Source organism: Pseudopipra pipra, chromosome 10 (assembly GCF_036250125.1).
Source record: "Pseudopipra pipra isolate bDixPip1 chromosome 10, bDixPip1.hap1, whole genome shotgun sequence".
NCBI lineage: Eukaryota > Metazoa > Chordata > Aves > Passeriformes > Pipridae > Pseudopipra > Pseudopipra pipra.
Window position 1 is genome coordinate 5,034,268 of NC_087558.1, and position 23,686 is coordinate 5,057,953.

Below are 23,686 nucleotides of genomic sequence, written 5' to 3' on the forward strand. Positions count from 1 at the left end.
TGTTCAGGGACAGTTAGTACTAGGTAGGTGAATCATCTCAGCCACCCACCATATTTCCCAAGCGGTTGTAGGTAATTTTTCTGAATCTTAATCTCCTGTTTTACATCAAGGCTTCCTCTTTCCTTGCTGTTGTTCTTCCTAACCTTTCCACCACTGCATCTGTGATGTCTGGGAGATGCTCCTTCTCCTCATCCCTGAATGGAGCTAATCTAGTAGTATAGTCCACAGTGGCTGCTGAGTGACAATAACAGAGCCAGGAGAAAAGGTCTTCTACCAACTCTATATTATCAGCATAGGGCATATAAAATGGATTTTTTTCTTCTCTGTCATCTCTTTCAGCAGGATTTCTGCTCTTTGTTGGCTTAGAAGAAAGATGTTGAGCTCAATACTTAATGTGTTTTGAGAGAGGTTGGCAGGTCAGAGCAACTTCCCTACTGAGGGAGGGATTTGGGACAGGTCTCATTCTCCTTAGCTTACTCTAGCTCAGGAGACTGAGGAATTATGTTTATTACTGAAAGAAGATCAGCCATCCATGGAAGCCTGGGATTTTTTTACAGCTCTTGAAATGGGAAACTAAGTATTTTAAATACTGTAAATACTGTAATACTTGATGACCTTTCCTGAGGTCCCCTTCCAACCTGAGCTGTTCTCTGCTGCTATTACAGACATCACTTCTGCATATTTATTGGTTTTTGCCTTTAATTTTACATTACCTGTTATTCACTGCTGGTTTTTGTTTGAATTCAGTGCAGGGCTCCAAGGCACACACTCTCCATCCGGTGCAGTGATTTCAAAGCTGTGACGAATGGGCCCTTGTCACTGCGAGCTTTTCTTTCTCTGCATTTGTTCTTGTAAAATGATTCATGGCCTTGGCAAATCAGTGACATGGATGCATCAGCTCTGTAGCTCTGTGTGTATGAAGTGGTTGGGGGGTGTGTGTGGGATCACTGTCACCTGCCCAGTCTCAGGTGTGACCACTCAGGAGGGTACCTGACATAATTGGTCACCATATGTGCATCATCTGATATTTCTTATTCTTTAGAAAATGTGATGCAATACACATTCATATATGTATTATTCATCAACTTTAAATTCGGGTCTTTGGTGTTGGTTTTTTGTTTTTGGTTTTTGTTTTTTTTTTTTTTGGTTGGTTTGTTTGTTTGTTTTGGTTTTGTTTGTTTGTTTGTTTGTTTTTTGCACTTGCTGTCACCTTAGGTCTGTGCGAGTCCCTCTCTCTCCAAAGTCTTTGAAGATTTCTCTTTTTCCAGCTCCAGCTTACCTTTGTAAACTATTGTGACATAAATGTCCATACTGACCACATAAATGTCCACAATAACCCAAGACTTCAACGTATCTGGTATCCAGAGACATCTTCTTGTGAACAAGCTACGTGTTTTTAATATAAAAAACTCCCTGAGTAGGACTGTTCTTTGAGAAGTCCTTTAATTATTATTTCTTTGCTGACCATACCCAACTCTGTTAGGTCTTGGAGTTAGTTCCTGTACCTTGAGCAGTTTGAACTCTCAGCCCTGACCCTGCAAGTGTTGGAGGACTTGGTTACTGTACAAGGCTATTGATTTTCACAGGAGAGGGAAGCGAGATTTCTTTGGGCTTCAGGATTTGTTTTCCTCTCCTGCTCAGTGTGACAGAGATAGCATCCTTGCTAGAAAGCAGAGAGAGGAAAGAAAATTCACTCCACATGTTTGGGATTTAAGGTTGAGAGTGATTCACGCTCAGCTTCTGGGGGTTGTAATTAGGGGTGACATAATAACCATAAACTTTCAATAAAATAGTAGCAGCATTTTTGTTACACTCTGTAGCTGGAGAAGCTGCTTCTGATTAGCATCCCTTCAAGATAAGCCTGCAGGATCTCCACTCTTTCCAGGTCTGTGTCCAGGCTTTTGTGTCCTACTTCTTTACCGATGCTGAAAGAACCCTGAATTCAGAAACACCCCAAACTTCAACATTTTCACTTGGATCAGTATCTCAGCCTTAGTCCTTTTAGTCCATCTATGTAGTTTTAAAGTCAGTATTATCTTATGCTCTCTCAATCCTGCCAGTTTATACTCTTTATAATACACTCTAGGGTTATCTACTATGGAAAAAAACAATCTTGCTATCCTCCACTCCTCCTGAAATATTACTACTCCTTTCTTTTCCAAGTGGCTGAGACTAAAAGGAATCCAGGAATGTGTGCAGCAGGAGATCTGTCATTCCCACTCCACACCAAGGTGCATTCTTGTAGAGAGAGATGGGCATTTACACTGGAATTCGGCCATCAGCATTCAGCCAATTCCATTTTTTGGCAGTCGAGCACTTAATGGAATTTTTAAAAAGAAGATCTACATTTTAAAGCAGGTCACAGACAAAAATAAAGACACATTCTTGGGCTACGAGAAGTAGGTCAGGTTTTGGGGGAATCATTAGTGAAAGCTGTTGATCTGATCTTACCTGTTTATTGATATTTTTTGCTTCTTATGCCAAATATGTCTGGCTCATTTTGCTTTAGGTGAGTTGTATTCTCCTGCTTTGGTGAGCAAACTTTTTACATTAACATTTTAAAAAATAAAAGGGAAAAAAACCCACAGGAAAAATATGTTCCTAGTTTTCCATTAGAGAATACTGTAGTGGAAAGTGAGGCCTCTCGTGCTGCCGTCCAAAAGGAATAAAGCTGCTTTGTGTCACCTCATTACTCTAAACTGATGCTTTACCTCAAGATTGTTTTGGGGGGAGGGTGGGGGAAAGGCTGATTCTGCTGCTCAGATGATGCCTCTGCAGCACCTTCTGCACAATTAATCCCTCTAATTTAGGGGAAGCATTTCACAGCCTGTTGGTGATAACACTGTGTAGCCCCTGCAAAGAGCCACTGTAGCAGTGAGGAGAGATTACTGCTGGTCAGGGAGGATGGATTACTGCTGGTCAGGCATTGGAATTTGCCTGACATTGCTTTATTGTCTCCATAGTTGGAAGGTGGCTGTTAAAAGAGCTTTAAGCTTTACATGGTTTAAGGACAGGTAATTTAGGGTGGGTGCTGGGGCTTAGGGCAGGCACCCTTTGTGGCTCATCTGGGCTTCTTGCACACAGGGCAAGGATGCTCATCCTCCAGTGCCCTGGAGAGCAGGTGGATAGCCCAGCTCTGCAGCTGTTGGGTTGAGGGTGGTCTTGGTTATCAAACCAGGATTAGGTTCCGTGGTAATTGAGATGTAGAAACTCCTGGGCTTCTTCTGCAGCTGAGCTTTGGAAACAGGATGGTTTTGCCCTGTGAAAGCAAATCCCAATTGATAACATTGTTTGTGGAGGACACATCTACAAGTAGTCCCACCTTTCTGAATATTTGTAATTGCTGGAATTTTTTTTCCCTTCTTTTTTTCTTACAATGTTTTGTAATATTAATCCATATAACTGCATACCTTGAATTCACAAGAGCAAAACAACTGATGCTCACCTGCAGGTAATGTCTGTCTCTCTCATTCCCTTGTTTACAAATTCCAGAAGAATTATTGACATAACTTGACATTTTTGTTTAATTTTGGTAATTTATTTTTCTTCCTATTTTGGTAATTTCCACATTCTCTATTTTACAGAATTTGATTCAGAAACAAAAAGAGTTCAAGACATTCTTTCTGGAATGGAGAAACCACAGGTATGTGATCCCAAATTGCCACACACATCTATAATAGCAACTTTGATACGTAGATTGTGTCACAACCTACTAGTGATTTCACAGGGGAGCACCTCTGACTTTTTTCCTTAATAGGTTGTTGCCACTGTATATCTCTCTATATAGGTATCTATATATCTATCTAACTCATTTTGCTGTGATATAAATCTAAAGGATCTTTTGGGCTATTTGGGGGCTCTGCCTACTGCAGGAATTGTACCAGTTACCTCTTTCCAAAGGACAACTCCCAGTATTGATACTGTGGTGGGAAACTCTGTGCACTGGGGTGAGTGGCATAGCTCTTACCCCCTGTCCCCTGGGTTTAATTTTATTTGTCATGAGCAATATATGTCTTTAATCATGATTAAATTAAGCTAATTCTATTATTCAATGGCAAATTACTACAGTCTGTGTTTGTCTGAGCCATAAAAGCCTGTGAATTAGAATGGAATTGAATGACCATGTAAATAACCCTAATGTTGAGTGTGACCACAGTCAGGTGAGAGTATTAATAAGTCTGGTTGTAACCCCTTTGAATGTCATGTTTTTCTAGTTTGGTGTGTCAAATGAAAACCAGAAGAGTACTGTGGATCTAAAGGAATGGTCCAAACCAGCACTGGAAGAAGCAATCACAAACCAGACTCCTTTGCTCTCTCAGAGTTCAGGCCTTTCTCTGTCCAGCTGGAAAGATAGTAAAAAAATAAGCAAATAAATAAAAAGTAGTGATTGGAAAGCTCATCTAAAGACTGGATTTGACAGTAGCTGCTGGAGGCTGATACAAAGAAATTCTGCAGTGGGAGCCTTGGCTGCAGAAGTGGCAGAGCTCGGGAGAGGCAAGCAGGAGCACAGGCTGAGTTTTATTTTTGGACTCTTGGATGCTTTTTGTTCTCAATACATACAAAAGGTGTTTGGTCTTAAATTGCTCAATCAGTAGGTGTTGGATCCTGGTGTCATGGCATCGACAGGAGCCAGAATCTAAACCAGACGTGCAGAGATGATAAATACCAGCCTGAGTTCTGTTCACAAGAAGGAAAGTCACCTCATTTCATTTAGAAACAAGTGACCATAGTAAGCTGAAGACTGAGAAAAGAGGTTCAGGGTGATCAGAAGGGGAGAAAGTGCACTTAGCACAAGATTAGGTTAGTTTATTGTACAGAGAAAGTCAATATTTTTGTACCAAGGACCACCCGAATGTTACTCATCTGGTCAATAGCCACAGCCAGGTGCTTTTACAAAGATCCAGAAAGCTGACAAGAAAAATGGCTTATTTCATACTTTCATCTTTAGAGGTAGGAAGAGAAGCTAATTGAGCAATTTGCAGGATTCTGAGGTCTGTACAGTTAGATTTATGGTAACCAGAGCCTCTAAAGCAGAAAGGAACAAGAAACTAAAAGTAGACAAAAATAATTTTCCTTTAATCATAACAACTAGGATTTTTTTTTTAAAAAGAAAATCTAAAGCATGACAAATGGTGGTTCAATAATAATGACATTTAGTGAGGTGATGCTAGGGATTATCTATTATTCTCCCTGTAACTTTGACATTTGTGAGTAATTAAACTCACAGGACTCTCACAAACCATTAATTGCTATGAATGATTATGTGTGTGTGTGTAGTCAGTATTACACTTGATAGGAATATATCACATCATGGCCCATATTGCTTGGCAAGCCGTATGCATATATGAATGAAAAATGGAACAATGTATAGAAAAACAATAGTGAAGAAAGAAATTATGAAAAACAAAAGAGCACAGAGCGGTGAGTCAGTGGCAAGTGGAGTGATGCTGTGTCTGCAGCACATGGCTTTGATGTGTCCAAGTGAGCAACTCCCTCCATCATCAATGGTATGGAAGCCATCCAGAGGGATTAGGCTTGTAAGCAACTCCTGAGGAGACTCCACAGCCATGGTATCAGTGGGAGGTGTCTGGCTTGCACAGGTACCTCTCAGAATACAAAATATACACACTTTTAAAATTATTACTCTATAAAAAAATCTGCTTTCGATAATAGATACTGTTACCTGTTTGAGAGACGTGCAACCAAACTGTAAATTTAATTATAGCTTTGTCCCTTTAACAGCAAAAATTTTAAAAGACTCCTTTGGCTTTTATTCCCCCCCAGTTTTATTTAAACCGAAATATATTTTCAATTCACATTATCGCAGACAAAGTAAGCATTCTCTAAAACAAATAACTTCAGTGAGGGAAGGGAAACTTGATTCTGGGTGGCGGGGGGGCAGCATTGCTGTGTCCAGTGTGTGGCTGCCGAGGGGCATCACCCCCCATGAGGAATCACCACAGGTCTGTCCAGCCAGAGCTCAAACATCAGTTTGACTTTCCAAAGGCAGCCTGCTCCCGCTGACTTGCTCTGCAGCGAAACTCATATTTAAACATTGGGATTTTTGCCTAAAATTGCAGGATTAGAGCCATAGTTTATAAGCAGAATCTCGACCCAGTAATAACCATGAATTCATTTGACCCCCGAGTCTTTCAAACCCTGCCCTCGAGGGAGTAAATGAATGTTGCTTGCAGTGTAGTTCTCACACACATACAATGAGCCCCCGAACCACACGATGCCTGTGAATGCTAACCCGGAATTTGAAAGATAATGAAAGTTGTACAGAAACATTTTTCATTACCTGAAAGACGGGAAGGGCCGATATTCATCAGTCTTGTAACCTTATTGAAGTGGTGCAGGAGCTGGATTCTTTCCCAGGGGCTTTTATGGAATAATTATTTACACCACCGAGTTTTGATAGCACAGAAAGGAGGCATTTACTGTGTAAACTGAGAAGTTTTCAGAAACTAATTAACTGTGCTTTTCACCAGACACACAAAACTCCTTGTGGGAAAATCTTTTGTTAGGTCTCGGCTAAAAGGCCGAGCCAGCCCTTGTCAAAGCCAGCACAGCAATTTTGGGGACAGATGAGACAGGCTGCAGTAACTAGAAGGAGCACAAAGGTTTACCTGCACAGCCTAGGAAGAGGTGCTCTGGCTGCTTGTATTTTGGGTGGATGGAGTTAGGGCACCATTAATGAACAGTAAACTGTTTTTTATTGACAGTGAAGTATTTATGTCTGCAAGTTCAGAAGGGACGTTAAGCCCACCATTGTGATGGTAGCTGGGCTGTTCCTTAGGCATGGAAAGGGCTGGTCCGGGTCTGTTCAGCTGCTCCATATCTTTTGAAAGGTGTTTGTATAAGTAAGAAAAGTTGGAGATAAAGCTACCAAGCTGTTTTGCGAGTGCCTGCTTGTTATTCTCAGCATATCATAACTCCATTTATTTAACTTACCCTTTTTCCCGGCAAAGCTAGTGCTTCCTGCTCCAGGTAGGAGTTCCTTGGTAAACTTAAGTGGTGGCTTTGGCCATGAAATGAGATATTGAAGAGATATGCCTTTAGCAGGTAAATGTGATATGGTATCAGCCTGTTGGTGGGGGAGCAGCACATGGGTTTATCTCCTGCCACACAAATAAATCCGTTCCCAGCACTTGTGCTGACGTGCACAGCCCTGTTGTGCTTTCTGTACCCAGGGAGGGTATAGATTTGCCTTCTCTGACTTTTATCACACAGACAGTGACCTCTCACTTGCTTTCCTGCACTTGCTGTGTGTACTCAGTGCAGCTAAGAATTGTATTTAACGATTTCTGGTGTTTATTTTTAAGCCTCACCAGCAGTTGCTGTGTACCCACCACCACTGAGGCAGCCAGCAGCCACTCTCTCTATCAGTAAGAAATTAATGGTGTAGCTGGAGCAGCTTAGCAACTGCGTTTGGACTTTCATCCTCTGCATGGAAATGTCTGCACACAGACTTCAGAATCACAGTCTAACAGTTTCTAGCAGTTAGTCCATAAGATACTTTCTCTTATTTTAAGAAACTTAAGACCTAACTTTTTACAGATTGCCGAAGTTCATGGAGGGCCAGAGTTTTGCTGTACGTGGAATATATACGTGTGTCCTTGGGAGTAGTCATAGAGAAAAACATTTCAATAGAACATTGGCAGGATATCGTGCCTCCAGCTCCAAGTCTGCCTGAATTTATGAAAAACAATTATGCAAGCGTATTTCCATAATAAAAGAAACTGCATGTTGATGGGCTGAGCTGGCATAGTAGTAATGTCTGTTAAAAAAAATAAAAATCTATTTGGATCTTAGTATTCAGTTTTCTGATCAAAATATTATTTAAAATATGGACTTTTAGCTCCAAATATCCTTGCCACGTTTTCATTCGCATGTGTGTATATATATATATCTCTCAAAAATTTAACTTATCTCACTTGAACCGTTCAAGTGTCTTATAAGCTATCTAATCCAGTATTGGTGTCCTCTGGTCCAAGTTCTTGAAGTAAACATTGATTTCATAGTATCAGAAAAATATGGCAAGAAAATGCCGTGAAAACAAGAAATGCCATGAAAATTCTTAAAAGAATTTGCATGTCCATGTTTTTTACTAAGAAAGCTTGATGCTACTTAAACTTTCTTGCCTTAAAACTTATTTTTCACATTAGGTTGAACAAAGGTTTTCTTTTTTGGCAAGACTTGACTGTGCTGCTATAAATTAAAATCTTTAACTTTTGAGATCACGGTGTTTAAGATATGTTTCATGGTGTCACCTACTTGTCAGTCTGTTAAAAATGGATTTATGACTTGCTCAGAAAGAATCTGCTTGATATTATGGGTATCAGACACAACAGTTGCAGTGCTCATCAGCTGGGAGCAATGTGTTTTCACGTGAGAAGTTAAATATTCTCCATTCTGTAAAGATATCCAGGAGCCAGATTTGTAAACAGGGAGTCCTTTGATTGCTGAAACTTCATTACCAAATAATTTACAGGTAAGGGGTTTCACTTGTCTCAACAAAACTTAGGAAATGTATAACTGAGCACCTGCATCCATCTTATGCCTTCCAAAATAACAAGATCTTGCTCTGTGTGTTGGAAAAATCTGTTAAAATGATAGAACCAGTGAAATTTGATGCATAGGAGAAATAAAGAATATAAAACCTCAGTCTTTGATTCCTTGTCATGGAGCATAACTAAAAGAATATTCTTCATATATTCACTACAGTTAAGAAGGAAGAACATAATTTTCATGATGAAAAGTGGAGAGTTTGTGGCAGAGCACTTGAGGCTCTGAAGGCTTTGAGGCTTCCCTGTGCTATTTCAGCAGGCATGTATAAAAATGTGCTGCTTTTCCCAGATAGCCAGTGCAACTATTGCTTCTTATTTCTTTTTCTTCTGGGACAGTGGCGGGGGTTTTTTTTTTCTTCTTTCTTATCCTGGTAACAGAAGGCTGTTCTCTGGGAAACTGCTGTTGGGTACGTGCAGCTGATGTGCCAGCAGCTGTCCTGGTGAGCAAGGTGATGCCAGTTCTCTAAGCTCGGTCAGTCTGGAGTTAGGTGAACCTGAGTCTCCAGAAGAATACAGCTGCACTGTTGGGGTGATAAAGTTGTTTTAGTGCCCAGGTTTCAGGTATTTCTTCTGTGTTTTATTGATAGAGAATCTCACCCATCTGCCGTGTAGGTGTCACACCCAGGGGCCACTGCAGATCACACAGTCAGTCTTTATCTCGGCACAAAGTGATTGATTTGCAGTGTAATTTTTAATTGACAAGTTGGACTTCTGTTGTAATTTTCACTTAGGCTTTTGAGTCAGTGTAAATTTGCAGATTAAATTGGTTTTTTTAACTTATTTGCAGTTGAATTATTACAGTTTCAAATGATAAGGAGGAATAGGATGACTGAAAAAAAAATCAGGTTTTTTAGAGAAGTCTCCCTAAAAAGACTTTAGAGAAATTATTGTGTATAAAACAATCTATAGGATAAAGTCTTTGTTCCACTTAGTTCCAACTTCCTTCTGGTAATAGCCATGGCAACAGGTACTTCCAGAGTGGTGTGAGGCATCCTTTGTTGGATGCTCAGACAGTGACGAGTCAGTTCACTGCAGGGAGAAGTCTCTCCATATTGCTCATCTGTTAGAAATTAGTTTATGCCATAAATCTGTATTTTTGTTTGTGCTGTTGACCATTTCTGACCCTTTACTTTTCAACTCCAGCTCTGAAATTTCCATTTTACAAGATATGGGTTGTGAAGATGCAAGCAGAAAACAAAAACTTAGAGGATAGTGGGTTTTTTTCCTCAGAATTCAGAATAACCAATGTTTCTTCTACAGGTTACAAATATTCAAGCAAGAACAGTTTTACTTTCCTGGTCACCTCCCACTGGCCTTCTAAATGCAGATAGATACAACAACGGTTTGCCTTACACCTGTACCTACGAGGTTGCCTTATCGGATAAAGGGAGGGATGGAAAATACAAGATAATTTACAGGTAACAGCGCCATTTTTACACTTGTGTTTTCGTTGGGAATAAATTCTCTGAGCTTTTCAGAGCTGGCATGCCCATCAGTCACAGAAGAAGGGCACATTTGAGCACCCTCTGGTTGTTCCCTCAGCTGTCCCATCAACCCCCTCGCTGGAGGAGCTTGCAGGGAGCTGAGTGCACGTCACAAGGTCCCTAATTGCCATCCCATCCCACCTCCCTGGCACGTGGCAGCTCCTGCAACCTGTGCTGCCTCTCCTATTGCCAGTGAAAAGGTTAATTTCTCTCCTATGCTAAATGTCAGAACCTTCTGTGTACACCACACCTGCCTTCCTAATGGGCTGGTTTTGTGTGGACTTGTAGAATCTAGCGCAGTAAAGCTTGTTATTTCAGCCAACGAGCAAAATTTGAGGGCTTTGCTGCCTTGTAGTGTCTTAGATGAGCAGAGGAGGGAGTTACAGCCATCAGTAGGTTATAGAGGCTCCCCAGAAAAACCCAAATACTTGGCTCCCAGCAGCCCTCAGTAAAAATTCAGAGGGATTTCTCTGTGTCTCCTTGCAGTGATCCTCTGAGCTCATTCTATGATCAAGTACATATGGTGTTATGCTTTTCTTTTTCCCCGCTAATGACATCTAGGAAGGAAAATTTGGAGATGTGACCTTGACTATTGTGAAATATCTAATCCTTCCTAAATCTCATTAAATAAAGTCCAGGTGATATAGAGCATTTATGGAATTACCTCTTGAGACCAAGCCATCTCCTTTCTTAAGGGTATTTCTCTTGGTATGCTGAAGGCAGGTTTTGGGTAATGCAAAAAGAAGGTATTAACTAGAGAAAGGCTGCCTGATTTTTTTTAATTTTTTTTTCTGGCATTTACACTGGCTATTTGTGAGCCAGTGTTAGCATCTCCATAGTTCAGTATGTGCTGCTGAGCTTCTAAAATGGGAAGGACACCTTCTAGTACTTCTTGTGCTTGCTGGTGAGAGGGCTGCACATTTTCTCCTGGTTAGGAAACATTGTGCATCTGTTTTAAAGCTGCTGGTGGTGATGTGTCTCCTGCTGCTGGCCAGAGTGCAGCCATTAGCTTGATGTGGTACATTCCATCAGGAGCAGCAGTAATTGTTATTACTATAGGCAAAAGAAACTCAGCAATATGTCAAATACATTGTCTTTGCAAGGAGGTGAACTCATTTCAGAGAGGGGAAAAAAAAGAATTTGCAGAGCATTGAATTATATGAAAACAAAGATATTTTTGGTTTTTGGTGTATTTTTGACATATGCAGGCATGTGCTTTCTGGTGAATTTTGTTCTCTTGATTTTAGCTGTATTTGTCCAGCTAGCTATGAAATATTCCTTTATGCTAAATTGAGAGCTTTCTTGTTTCCCATATTTTAATAAAATCACGAATAAGCCAGGCTCTTACATGAGACGGCTATTACTTATTAAGCACTGACCCGTACCTTAATCTTCACAGAACTGGCAACACATGACTGAGCCCAGTGTTCATTTACCAGCAAACAAGCCAGAAGGAAAAAGAATAGCCCTAACTATGTTGGCTACATTTGAAATTAATAGATTATTTGCTGGGTTTTTTCCTAAAATGTCTGAAACTCTGTGCTTTTACTTCTCTTAGCATTAAAGGAGAGCTGGGTCCAGCTGTTCAGGCATTAATTAAAGTCTCCTTGTCATGATCCTCACAGGGAGCATCATTCTGGAGGAGAAAGCAAATAAGTGGAACAGTTGTGCAAGAAACTATGCTTCTTCCTCTGAAGTTCAATGGCTCACTTTTTATAAAGTATTTTGAAATAAGGAATGTGCAGAAAGTACAGAAATAATGTTTGGATTCCATTCTTTTTTTCAGCTCAGGGAGGGTAGAAAACCACAGTGTGCTTTATGCAAATATCAACAAAATCCAAGCATTGAAGTAAACCCATATAGCTGGTTTACTGTATAAATTGGGATGATAAATTTGTTTCTTCTGTGTATATGGAGCTTTATAAAGTTTTCAAGAAACATGAAGTATGTTGACAAATTGTTGGTATATTGTTTGCTACTTTGTTTTTATTGTTATATATTGATAATTTTTTGTTGTTTTATTGTTATATTGTTTTTCTTTGGTGGGATTATCTCTTTTCTTTCAAATTATAATATCACTAGAAAATCACTAGCTGTACTAAGTGTGATACTACTTATAATTTACTAATTTGTTGAGTTTGGCGTTCTTTCTTGCAGTGGAGAAGAATTAGAATATAACCTGAAGGACCTTAGGCCAGCAACAGATTATCATGTCAGGTGAGTTAGTGTGGATGTGAATGTCACTTAAATATAAACTCTTCCATTATATGAGAATAAATGTGAAAGTTTTTTAACTAAATATACAGTGTAGTTCAAGAATTTAATGGTCACCTCTGTAGGTGTATTTTTCAATGATTTCTACATATTTTGCAGTAGATTTTTTTTCTTGGACTTTAAATTATGAGCATGCTTCTCAAACAACGTTTTCTGTTGTGTTGTCATTGCTGTAGAAAGAGGGAAAAAGAGGTCTACATGTCTGTATTTCTGTGTTTGAAAGTGAGATACCTGAAGCTGCTTAAAAACTTGACTCAAGCAACTGGTGTTTCTTCAGCTACTGTAACTCTGAAAGTTCTCCAGCCCGCTTTGTTCATAAATAGTCTGTGCTTTGGGAAGTAAATCTGCTGATTACAGATCCATCTGACTGTAGTAATTTCAGCATTTATTGCAAGAAAAAAAGATTGATTCGCACTGATCTGTGCTAATATTTTCAGGGCATATTTCTCTTTGATTCTGAAAATGTGTTTTACACATTTATTAACTATTAACACATTCTAGTTTTGCTCCCTGATGTTTTTAACATCGTCTGCATTACCTGTTCATGTTGCTTTTTTTTTAAAGACTTGTTTATGTACTAAGGCTTCAAATTCACATCCTGTTCAGTTACCCTCCATATCCTTTAAAAAAAAAATCCTTTCATTCCTATCTATTGTTCCCTTCTGTTTTTCCAAACAAGGGCTAAGCATGGTGTGCTGTTTCATGTCAAGGCTGTTCCTGTTTGCAAAACTTTAAAGGACACCTTGCTTCTGAGCTCTAAAAAAGATCCAACACCTAAGTGTGTCCATCTTGTTCTGATACTATAGGTTCTTTTCAGTTTTAAGGGTAGTTTCTAGTGGAGCCCTAAAATAAAATTTTCAAGTAGAAGGAGAAGACCAGAAATAATTCGTCATAAATAAGGAAAAGATGCAGCTCCTGGGCTGGACAGGAGTTCCAGCCACAACAGGGATGGTAGCAAGGAGAGGAAAGTTGTAAAACACTGTTGAGCTTCCTGCTGTAAGCATTGAGCATCTCTTTTGAAGCCAACTTCAAACACCAGAGTGGTTACCATGTGCAGTTGGGTTGAGGTCTTGGTCATTTTTAGGGGTATTTGTCCCATGTCCTGGCTGACTTCTTCCTCCCTTACCTACAGCTCCCTCCACCTTCCTGCAGGTTTATCAAATTATAACTCATTTAGGAACAATTAGCAGTAACTTCTGTTCAAAAACAAGTGACTGCTAAATATAAAAGTCAGCCTTGCAAAGCAGCAGCCCGTGTTTGCAGTGGAGCGAGCCGACACCGAACGAGCTGCCTATTTGCTTTCCATGACAGGTTTTTTTTTTCTTCACTGTAACTGCATTATGTATTAACATCTGTGAAGAAATAAATCTGTTCAGTAAAGAAATTTAAGGGCCAGCAGTTACTGGGCGGATCGCTTTGGGTCTCCTTAACCTTGGCAGCATCTCTCGGGGCTTTGTCTCCACCAGACAAGGTGCTTGTTCTTGCTGCTGCCCTGTGGGGCACCTGGGACAACCTGGTTCACTCTGAACTCACTGCTTGCTTTTCTTCAGGTGTATTCTTGTGGTACCTTCAGGGCTGACTGTGCTGTGTTTCAGTGACATGCAGAGGATGCCCCCTAAGTTCGTTTTCTCATGGTTTTATTCCTTTATGGTTTGTGTTGGATGCTTGGCTGTGCTCATTTCCAGCAGATGTACACAAATTGCATTTGTTTTCACTCCTGACTGCTAATAGGTGATGGGTAAAGCAGCACTACAGCAGTTCTTGTCAGCCTCCCCCAAAAGGTTTGATTCTACGTAGGTGGCCATTGTACATAAATTACTCTTATCTACTGAAAACAAATTTAGAAATTGCCCTTTCTTTAGCTCTGCATTCAAGTACACAATAGCTACAGCCAACTCAGAGGTCATCGTCTGGTCATGATTTGAACTTTTTTTTTGAGTAGAAGACTTCCAATTTGCACTTTCTTTTGCTGCATGGAAAATGTGAAGGGAAAAAATAACACCATTAATTTTTCAGAGAAAGGCACCTCTTGAGGAAGTGCTCAACTATATCCTATTTGCTTTCCCACATGGTTTTGTATTTTATATCCCCCTCTATGGTGATATATAGAAGATTTGCCTGAAATCAAATTTGCTTTGAAGATTTTTAGTTTACTGGAGTAATATTGCTGAGCTGTGTTAGTTCTAATCCATGGAAGTCCACTAAGTGTTGACACCTGAGCTATGTAGGATGAGCTTGTACCCGTGGAAGGAGACCAGCAGTTACCACCACTCAACATGATACATGGGACTCAAGTGTAAAGCAGGTGTTAAAGTTGACACCTTTTTCTCATGAGCTCATACTTTCTGTTGTGTTGCAAAGAGAATTTTAGCACAGTGTGTGGAAGTCTTGCAATTACAAGGAAGTAGTGGTGGAAAGAAAAGATGATGAAGATAACTCAGTGGTCTCTGGGAGTATTTGCACAAATTACTATAGAGTTTGACTTCTGCTGTGGGGGTTTTGGGGATTTTTTTGCATACTTGTATGAAGTGAAGTAAAATAAGGACAGACACTGGTCTGTGATAAATCTGTCATTAGTGAATGGTATCATGGATGCTTTGGTAGTCAAATACTGTGGCTGAGGCAGTGCCAGTGTAACTGTCAGCAAATTTATAACCCACTTGATTACTCTTTCCAGGGTATATGCAATGTACAACTCAGTAAAGGGATCCTGCTCAGAGCCAGTAAGCTTCACCACTCACAGCTCAGCACCAGAGTGTCCCTTCCCACCCAAACCCTCGCACAGGACCAAAAGCTCCTTAACCTTACAGTGGAAGGTAGGTAATGCTGGGATCGGGCAAGAAAGCAGGGAAAAATGGAGTTTACTGACAGTGAGCATAAATACTGAAAATAATTGAAAGCTGAGACAGTCATTTTTCAGTAAGGGACTTGAACTTGCTCTACTCTGACAAATCCCTTCCCGTGCACTGACTTGACTTTTAAAATGTATGTGTTTCATTATCGTTAAGAGGTTGCCAAGCCACGTGCAAAGCACTTGAAACTGTAGTCATTTGCCTGGGGGGTGATGAAGTAGTTTTCTTCTATTCCCCAAGTCACTTTTTGTTTATTTTTGTTTGTAGGCACCCATTGATAATGGTTCAAAAATCACCAGCTACCTTCTGGAGTGGGATGAGGTAAGTTGTAACTAGTTGAAATAAATACACGAATAAATGGTACTCAGACTTTACAAGGATTTGCTGAGTAAAGAAAAATAATTAAATACAGGAGAAAATAGAAAGAGGAAAATGAAATCCTGATGACATTAGGTAAAGAGTTGGAAAGGTGAAAGGGGCAGTGAGGGGAAAACTTTCCATTCAGTTTATTTTATGCAGAGATAATGTTCCGTACTCATGAAATCTTTTATCATTCATTTGGTGTATATTATTTGTTAATTGGCATTGCTTACTATTTCATTACTTGTAATGTATCTTAGAGTTCTGTTCATGATCTCTTTCTTCTGTTTGCTGACTGAGTGCAGAATAAACACTGTTCCTGCCTCAGAGGAGAAAAGCTATGATCTTGCAGCCCTTTCTACAGAGAATGTACTCAGGGTCAGAAGAAGTGTCCTTTATATAGTGACAATTAGTCCCCATCCAAGCATAGAAGGAATTAAGTTCTCTCCTATTTTACGTGGTTAGTGAGCAATGGGCTGTTGGGGAGGGTGCCCTGACAACATGGTGTGGATGATTTTTTGGAGGTGGGTTCTTGTGAATCCTCCCTCTGTCCCCTGATTCCTTTCTGCCTCCTTTCTTTTGTGCAAGCCATATTTCTGCAGAAAGCATGAGTCAGGGAGTATCATCTTTGAAGGAAAAAATACATAATGGGTGACAGAAAGGGCTTGGGCAACATGTAAAGAAAAAAAGAGTCATGAGTCAGGAAATGAAGCATATGAAAGGGTGTCCGGTTGTGCCGTCTGAGAAACATCTCTTGAGGTCTTTTGTAGTCTAAAAATATTCTGAAGGGAGTATTCTGTTATGAATAGTTTTCCATTATTGCACTAATAACACATTCCCAGATCATTCTGGCACATGTTGGGTGTTTGGAACCACTCACTGTGCAAACATTTATTGTATGCACTGTCACAGCAAGTGGGGTCTGCATGATGAGAAACCCTCTGAACTGAAAACAATAACTTCAGAATGACTTGCTGTCCCTCTCTGCATAATGGAAGGGGAAAGGTCGTCAGTGAAGAGGGAAAGAAGCAGAGTGTGAGGTCTGGGAAAAGGGATTAAAGAGATATTTCTCCAAAAGGATTGGCCAGGATGATCCCGTTACGCCTTCTGTGACACCTTGACTGTGCACTTGTGATCTCTTCCAAGGCTTCCAATAATTTGGAGCCATGGGAACATAACAGCACCAAGCAGTGAAGCAGTGGAAATGTGGATTATTTTAGCCTGCAAAGGGAAGGAAAGCAGAAGAAGGTCTTGTCAGAAGAGACCACCAGCAGACCATTAATACAGTGCAAATACTTCAGATATTCATTTTGTCTGCATGGAGCCTAGACATAATTTTATATATATATATGTATATATATGCATGGCAATTCTAAAATTCTTTCGTCCTTTATACCCTTTAATACTGATTATATACCTAGAGTTTTGTCTTCAGAAAGAAAGGTTATGATATGTCTTTTTCACAGGGCAAAAGCAGTTTGGTTTTAGGTAGCTCAGGTACCAATGGGGAAAAATTGAGGCATCCTGATTCTATTAGTCTATCTGTTTTAATTACCTTGTTTTCTCAGTAACAGCCATGAAATCTGAGATCACAATGGAGAACTAGCCAGCACAGATGAAAGAATAATGGCCTTGCACAAATTAATTTGGTACATCTCCAATGATTTGACAGGACTCCTGGCTGAAATGTAGTTGTCAGGTTCTGAGACAGTTAATACCACAGGTGTAGCTTCTCTAAAAATTCTTTTCCTCTGATATGAGACAGAAATGCCATTTTGAGGCGCTAAATTAAAACATGCTATTTAGGCTTGTTAAAGAAAAAGTGTGAAGATGCAGGCTGGCTGTGCCTGGATCTGAAGGAGCCTCATCTCATGCAATGGTGAGCTCGGCAGGATGGTCCACTCACTTTTTCAGGTGCTATGGCAAGTTGTGCCTCTGACATGAAGTGCATTCAGCTACTGGAGTTGCACCTCCCAAGTACAAAAGAGAATTCACTTGCAGTGCTCTGTACCCTCGCACTTGGTTGTGTAAACTCCACGTAAGCAAAAGCGCTGACTTTTCCACAATGCCACACTGTGTCCTGGTGAAATCAAGAAATAAATACATCAGAGCAGAGGAGAACGCTTGCCAGGCAACAGCAAACACGCTGCCAGATCTCAGCTAGAGCAGCATTCATTAGCTACAGGGCACAGGATAAAATATAAACACGGGAAAATCAGTGATAGAAGGAAATTAAATCGTGGCTGCAAAGCAGGGAGGGCTTTGCAAGAGTGGAGAACAAGAAATGTATCCAATGATAAAGTTGGAAAAGCACCCTAAAATGGCAGCCTGCCTGGGAAGTTGGTCCTTTCCTGGGGAAGGATGGTGTGAATGAGCTGTGGAAAGCCCTTGCCACTCTCACCATAGGCAGCTTGAAAGCTGTTGTGCAAAGGCTGCAGCCTCAGACTGTGGAAACAAAACTGGCATCAGGCACAGGAGGTGTGGGGAGAGGTGGAGGTGTTCAGACAGGCACCTCCAGCTGTATCCCAGTCACACCAGTGTGTTCCCCCAGCTCGAGCTGTGCTACAGAGAGGGCTCCAGCAGCCCCTCTATGCTCCCTCATGGTGGGTCATGGGTTATCTGTCTCTGGGATCTCTGGATCTTGGAGCATGTCAGATGCTCAGCAGTATGTCATCCTCATTCCTCTTGTTTTTACAGGGCGGAGGCACAGTTTGTAGCATGTAAAATGCAGCCAGGGGCATAGGTGGCATCACTTGTATATGCAGAAAGTGAATTGTTGCCGTAAAGCGACAGCAGGAGCACTGTGTTTTACAGCCCTAGGGTTAGGTGAGGTGGGAAATTCTGCTTAATAAGTCACTGTGCCAGTCCTACCCAGCTACTGCCTCAGTTTAGTTCTGGGTTTTGGTGTTTTTCCTGACCTGTAGACTCTGTAAAATCCTTGATAGACAAAGCTATTCCTGCTGTTCCATCTTTTTCCCTCCCAATTTGGATTAAAGAGTTAGGATCAGCCCCTCATCTCCGTTATTTTGAAATCCGGTGGGATATCAACAAGCCTGCACCTCAGGTGCCGGGACTGACAATAGTCATCTGGCAATAAAATCAATTAAAATTAATAATTAAGGAAAACTTCACCTTCTGACTCTGCTATGAACTTTGAACTTACAAACCTGAACTAATCAATTGATGACTTGGTGCCAGGATTGTTTATTCAGGGTCAGCAAAGGCTAATCAGAAAAAAATAGCATTAGTTGTATACCCAAAAGAAAATGTGACTGTAAAGGAGGTGATGCTTTCTCCTGATGCCAGTGTTCATCAAAATCAGTAAACTGTAACTGCATTGAAAAATGCTGCTGGCACTGCTGTAAGAATCAGGCCTTTGTTACTAATTAGATGTGAAATGCTGGTTCTGTGATTAAGTGGTAGTAAGTAAATGTTTCTCTTGTGCATATGGGCAGCGAGAGTATCCTATTCATTCTCTATGGGAAAGGGGAGGAATGTTCCTGAGTCAGAAACAAGGACATCCCTCTCACACAGTGTGTGTCTCTGTTTTATGTACAACTCAAAGCAGCTTTAATTCTCATCCAGTAAGCAGCTCATTTTAATCTACTCGAAAGAGACTGATACAACACCACACTACTTAATGATTTGATGATGGATAGTTAATAATGAAGTTTATTATATAGGTAAATTGAGATCATTTTGTTCTGCCACAAAATTTTTAATTTCTCAAGGTAGCAGAGATGTGCTTGTTTTTTACCAGCTGATAATCTGAGCAAAGTATCTCAGTGAATGCTGCACTGGAATTTGGATACACAGAGCTCCATGTTTGTGCTCGTTCACTCACTTGCCCTCTGAGTCTGTTCTGTGGCTGCGCCACTCCTGTGAGACATGCAAGAGGAGAGCCTTGGATAAAACTGAGGTTTCTGTATATTCTAGGGATGTTTCATCGGTCTTTTGCTATCTTCTAAATGTTTGTATGTAGAGAAAATTCAGTTATGTGTATAACTTGCACAATAAATGCTTTGCAGAGATCTTAAGGTGTGTTACACTAATTGTTGACAGTTTGCTCTGCAGCTCTGTGTCAGATTGAGTATCAGTCTGTTCCTTTTTATTGCCAATATGACCTGAACATAGCAGCTAATGCTGGCGTGGCCACAGATGTCCATCCTGCCTCCTGGTTGCAGATCTGATGCTGGCAGCTCTGCTGCAGATTTCTGTGGTGAAGGACTGTGCTCCATTCCTGCATCACTGTACCTGCAGTGGCCACTTCCTCCTTTTGTGTTTATTTACTGCCTGTGCTGCAGGGAATGCAGTCAACAAAACCCATTTAAATGCTCAAAACCCTTGTTCAATAAATACACTCGCCAAGAGACACTTTGGCACCCTGTGTTGAGTGTGTGGCTTGAAATATGGCTGAAATAGCAGGGAAAACTCTTAAAAACTGTGTGTAAACGCTCTGTTAGAGTGTTGTGCAAATTCTGAGGGATTTGTGGAGCTGAATTGTTCTTGTTTCCTGACAGGCGCTGATGATCATCACAGTATGGGTTGTCCTGGAGAAGAATAGGGAACACAGGCTGGAGAAAGCAGGCCTGGAGGAGAAGTCAGACAGCACTCCCTCTGAAATCTGGGGATTAGAAATATTTGCGGAAATGATACAGTGTATTTAAAGCAACTTACGAAACATTATTTAAAGGATTAAAAACTTGGATGCCGAGTGTACAAAGGATAGGAGAAGGATTCTGGGAAAGCTGTAAGACTCTTGGGTGGCAGCCAGTACCAGCCTGCCAGTTGTTCCTGTCTATAATTATGCCAGCATTAGTGCTTTCATAAATCTTGGGAGAGAAGGAGCGGAGAGGCTATTTCCAGGCTATTAATGCCAGGATAATTAGAAATATCGGCCAGCCTCTCCAATTAGTGCCAATAGAATCCAAAATACCAGCCAGTCTGAGTAATTTGAATACCAGTTGGTCTCTGAGTGAGTCTGGGGAATGTACAATACCAGTTCTGCAAGAGAAATATATACAATATCAGAGTCTGTACTGTTATAAAGTTGAAGATAACTTAGATGTTTGGCAATCTTGGCAAAGTTTTAACCCACCAGTTTGATAAATGAGAGTTTCCTTGGCCCATTGCTCTCAGTTCAGGCATTGTGCTACAGGTGAGATTGTCCATGACTTTTCCTTTTTAGCCAGCATTGCTTTATCAAACGCATGCTTGGTATTTGGTCATTTTGTTCTCTTGGAAAAAAGCATAGGTAAATCACTAAAAAAACCTACATTCTTAAGCAGAAATCAAAAATAAATGTTTTCAATTGTTTATAAGTAGTAAAGTCATCAAAGAGTTGGAGGAAAATTAATTTAATGCAACCCAACCTATAAAAGAGAGTTTGCATAGGGAAGAAAAAAATATATTCTTGATAGTCTTGCACTGATGAATGGATATTTTACTGAAACACGGGATTTCTAATGTGGTTTTGTGTAGTGTGAAGTTTACACACATTATTGCTGAGCTGGGATGTATGGTCACCTATCTTTTTCGTCCTAAAGTAATTTTATCATAGAACTCTATAACTAGGGAATTTAGATCTGAAAAGGTTTTCTCATTTTACAAAATGATTCTCTTCTAATTCCGTCTCTTAATTTGCTTGATCCGTACAGTAATGTTACAGCTGGAGCAGGTGGGTGAAGTTGAAGGAGATTGTGTATAAAACCAAGTTCCAGAACAAGTGTAGGCTCACTGTGTATAAATAAAAGTTAGGGCTGTTTGCCAGTGTGATAAATGTCCCTTCAGTGCCTCCACATTGTTATTCCGTGCTGGAGATCTGCATGATTGTTTCTAACTTGATAAACATGTTCTGGAGATACACTACAAACATTTTAGGGAGTTTTTCCTTCTGTGTTGTAGTCTGAGGGAAAATAAGTAGAAATTGGTAGGAGCTGGAGAATGGCCAAGTGAAAAAAATGCATGTCCCACTCAGGCATTTTTGAGATCTTTAGTGGCGAAGTGATGTATTGAGCATGGAGGAAGAATGGGGTGTGGGAGGGCAGAGCAAGCCCAAGGAGGCAGCAGCAGGTGAAGCTGTTGTCTGCAGTGAGGGACGCCCATATAGATAATAAAATAATAATTAAAAATTGTAGAGACAGGTGCCAAAGATAGTAAATGGCATAGCAGAGCTTTTCAGTCAGAAGAAGTTGCAGAGATAATTCTGTCTCCTGCACCTATCTGAGCCCATGGATGTCATTTGCCAGGCTTCTACTCTGCTATGCTTAATAATGTAATTGTCCATTAATTTTGCATTCAGGTATTGAAATTAAAAGCCTTTAAACTGCTTCAGCTCTGTTAGATATTATTTATGAAGAGTTGAGCAGTCCATGCCCTTTCTCCAGAAAGATTTCAAATTGGTCATTTCCTGCATGTGACATAGTATGAAAACAGATATTCCTTGTTGGTTTAGGCTCTCTGCCCTGCAAACAGCTCAGCTTAATTTTTACCCCAGGGTGTACCAAGTTGGGGTGCATTTAAAAGGTTTTTGTGTGGTTTTAAATGTGGTGGGGTGAAGGAGAGAACTTCTGAGTGTCCTTATCCTCAGCCGTGCTGGTTTGTACCTGAGGAAGGATTTGGGAGCTGGAGAGGTGTCTGGATACCCTCTCTGGCTGCTGCCCCATCTTAGCTTTGTCAGGATGGATCACTGTTCCAGGTCATGCTGATGTGAGACTTCCATAAACCATCCCTCTGATATCCAAGTTTCTTACCAAAGCTGCACACTTCCTAACAAATCCTCTTCACTCATCATGTGCTCCAAGCAGTGGGGTCGATGCAGAACTGGCACGTTAAATATTCCTCTGTGATTAATAAATCTGTTTTGCCCTGGAGAGCAGAGCATGGGGCTGGTTGTACCTGGGTTGTCCTGCTGGGTCTGGCCATGGCTCGACTGTGGGGAGCGAGAGCCCTCTTGTGGGATAGAGAATTCCTGAAGGACCAGGGAGGGATGGAGGTACGGAGGGTAGAGCTTGCAAGATGTTGGCTGCACCTTTCCTGTGCCTCTGTGACTGAGTGGATTGAGGGATGATTTTACCCTTAATTTGCCTGGTTTTTTGTTAATGAGTGGGATAAATCACGTTTCAAGCAGAATGCCAGGAGCTGTAGATACATCTCACAAATATAAAACTCTGAGAAGAGGAGGGATCTGTCAGCAGGCTGACTGTGCTGATCTGTGGGATTTTGGGAGCAAAGCAGCGCTGCCAGCGCTTACACAGCCTCCTTTGCACAGTGCCTGTATGGAAACATCCAATTCTAATATCGTTTAACAGCCTTTTAAAATAAGCACCGTGTGGTTTTTGTTTCATAGCGATCCAATTACAGATTTCTCTCTTTCTAGGGAAAGAGGAACAGTGGTTTCAGAGAATGTTACTTCGGGAGCCAGAAGCATTGCAAGCTGACCAAGCTTTGTCCAGCTTTGGGTTACACCTTCCGATTAGCAGCCCAGAACGACATCGGTACTAGGTAAGCTAACCAAGGTACACATTTATTTGAGGAAAAAGTGATAGCTGGAAAGCTTAACTATCAGTGACAGTATAAAGAGGAATTTCTGAGGGGGATTTTTGTTTATTTTTTCTCTTCGTGGTTTTGAGTTAAAGCTGCACCTTCCCTGGTGGTATCCTTCAGGTCTCAGGGAATTGCCCTATACCATCAGCATGATGAGGTCAGCCTAAGAAGATAGGCTCCTTTTGAGGTGTTAAATGGTGTTTTGTGATCTATTCCTAATACAAAAAGAATACATCTGTTATGTAAAATTCCCACTAGGGACCTCTGTGAACCAAGAAAAACAAGCAAGAGGAAGTTGAGTTACAGATTTTGAAAGGAATCTTGATATATTTATTTTTCTGGTTTAAAGCAAAGCCCTTCTGTCTCTTTTCAACAGTACAGTCCCTTCCTTCTTCCTCAGGACTGGCAGGGCTGGCTGATGGGGTGGGAAAGAAGGGGGAGAGAGCCAGGACCAATGACAGGACAGACACACTCAGGGACACTGAAAGATGGGATTTAGCTTCTGCTTTTCCTTGCACATTAACAGATGCACTCAGATGAAGATGGTAAGAAATCAGACTTAGTTCAATCCTCTGGGAGCTGCAGGGGAGCACTGGGATAA

General features: G+C 40.8%; 1 protein-coding gene across 3 annotated transcripts in view; it reads left to right on the forward strand.

The window, feature by feature from the left end:
* The window catches only part of FNDC3B (fibronectin type III domain containing 3B), a 190,977-nt gene that overhangs the window by 120,214 nt on the left and 47,077 nt on the right, over window positions 1-23,686 (forward strand). For all 3 annotated transcript variants that reach the window (XM_064665854.1, XM_064665853.1, XM_064665852.1), the window contains exons 7-12: window positions 3,585-3,643; window positions 9,831-9,988; window positions 12,212-12,271; window positions 15,006-15,144; window positions 15,448-15,501; window positions 22,919-23,043. In XM_064665854.1, the coding sequence (XP_064521924.1) occupies window positions 3,585-3,643; window positions 9,831-9,988; window positions 12,212-12,271; window positions 15,006-15,144; window positions 15,448-15,501; window positions 22,919-23,043 (595 nt within the window). The remainder of the gene's footprint in view (window positions 1-3,584; window positions 3,644-9,830; window positions 9,989-12,211; window positions 12,272-15,005; window positions 15,145-15,447; window positions 15,502-22,918; window positions 23,044-23,686) is intronic.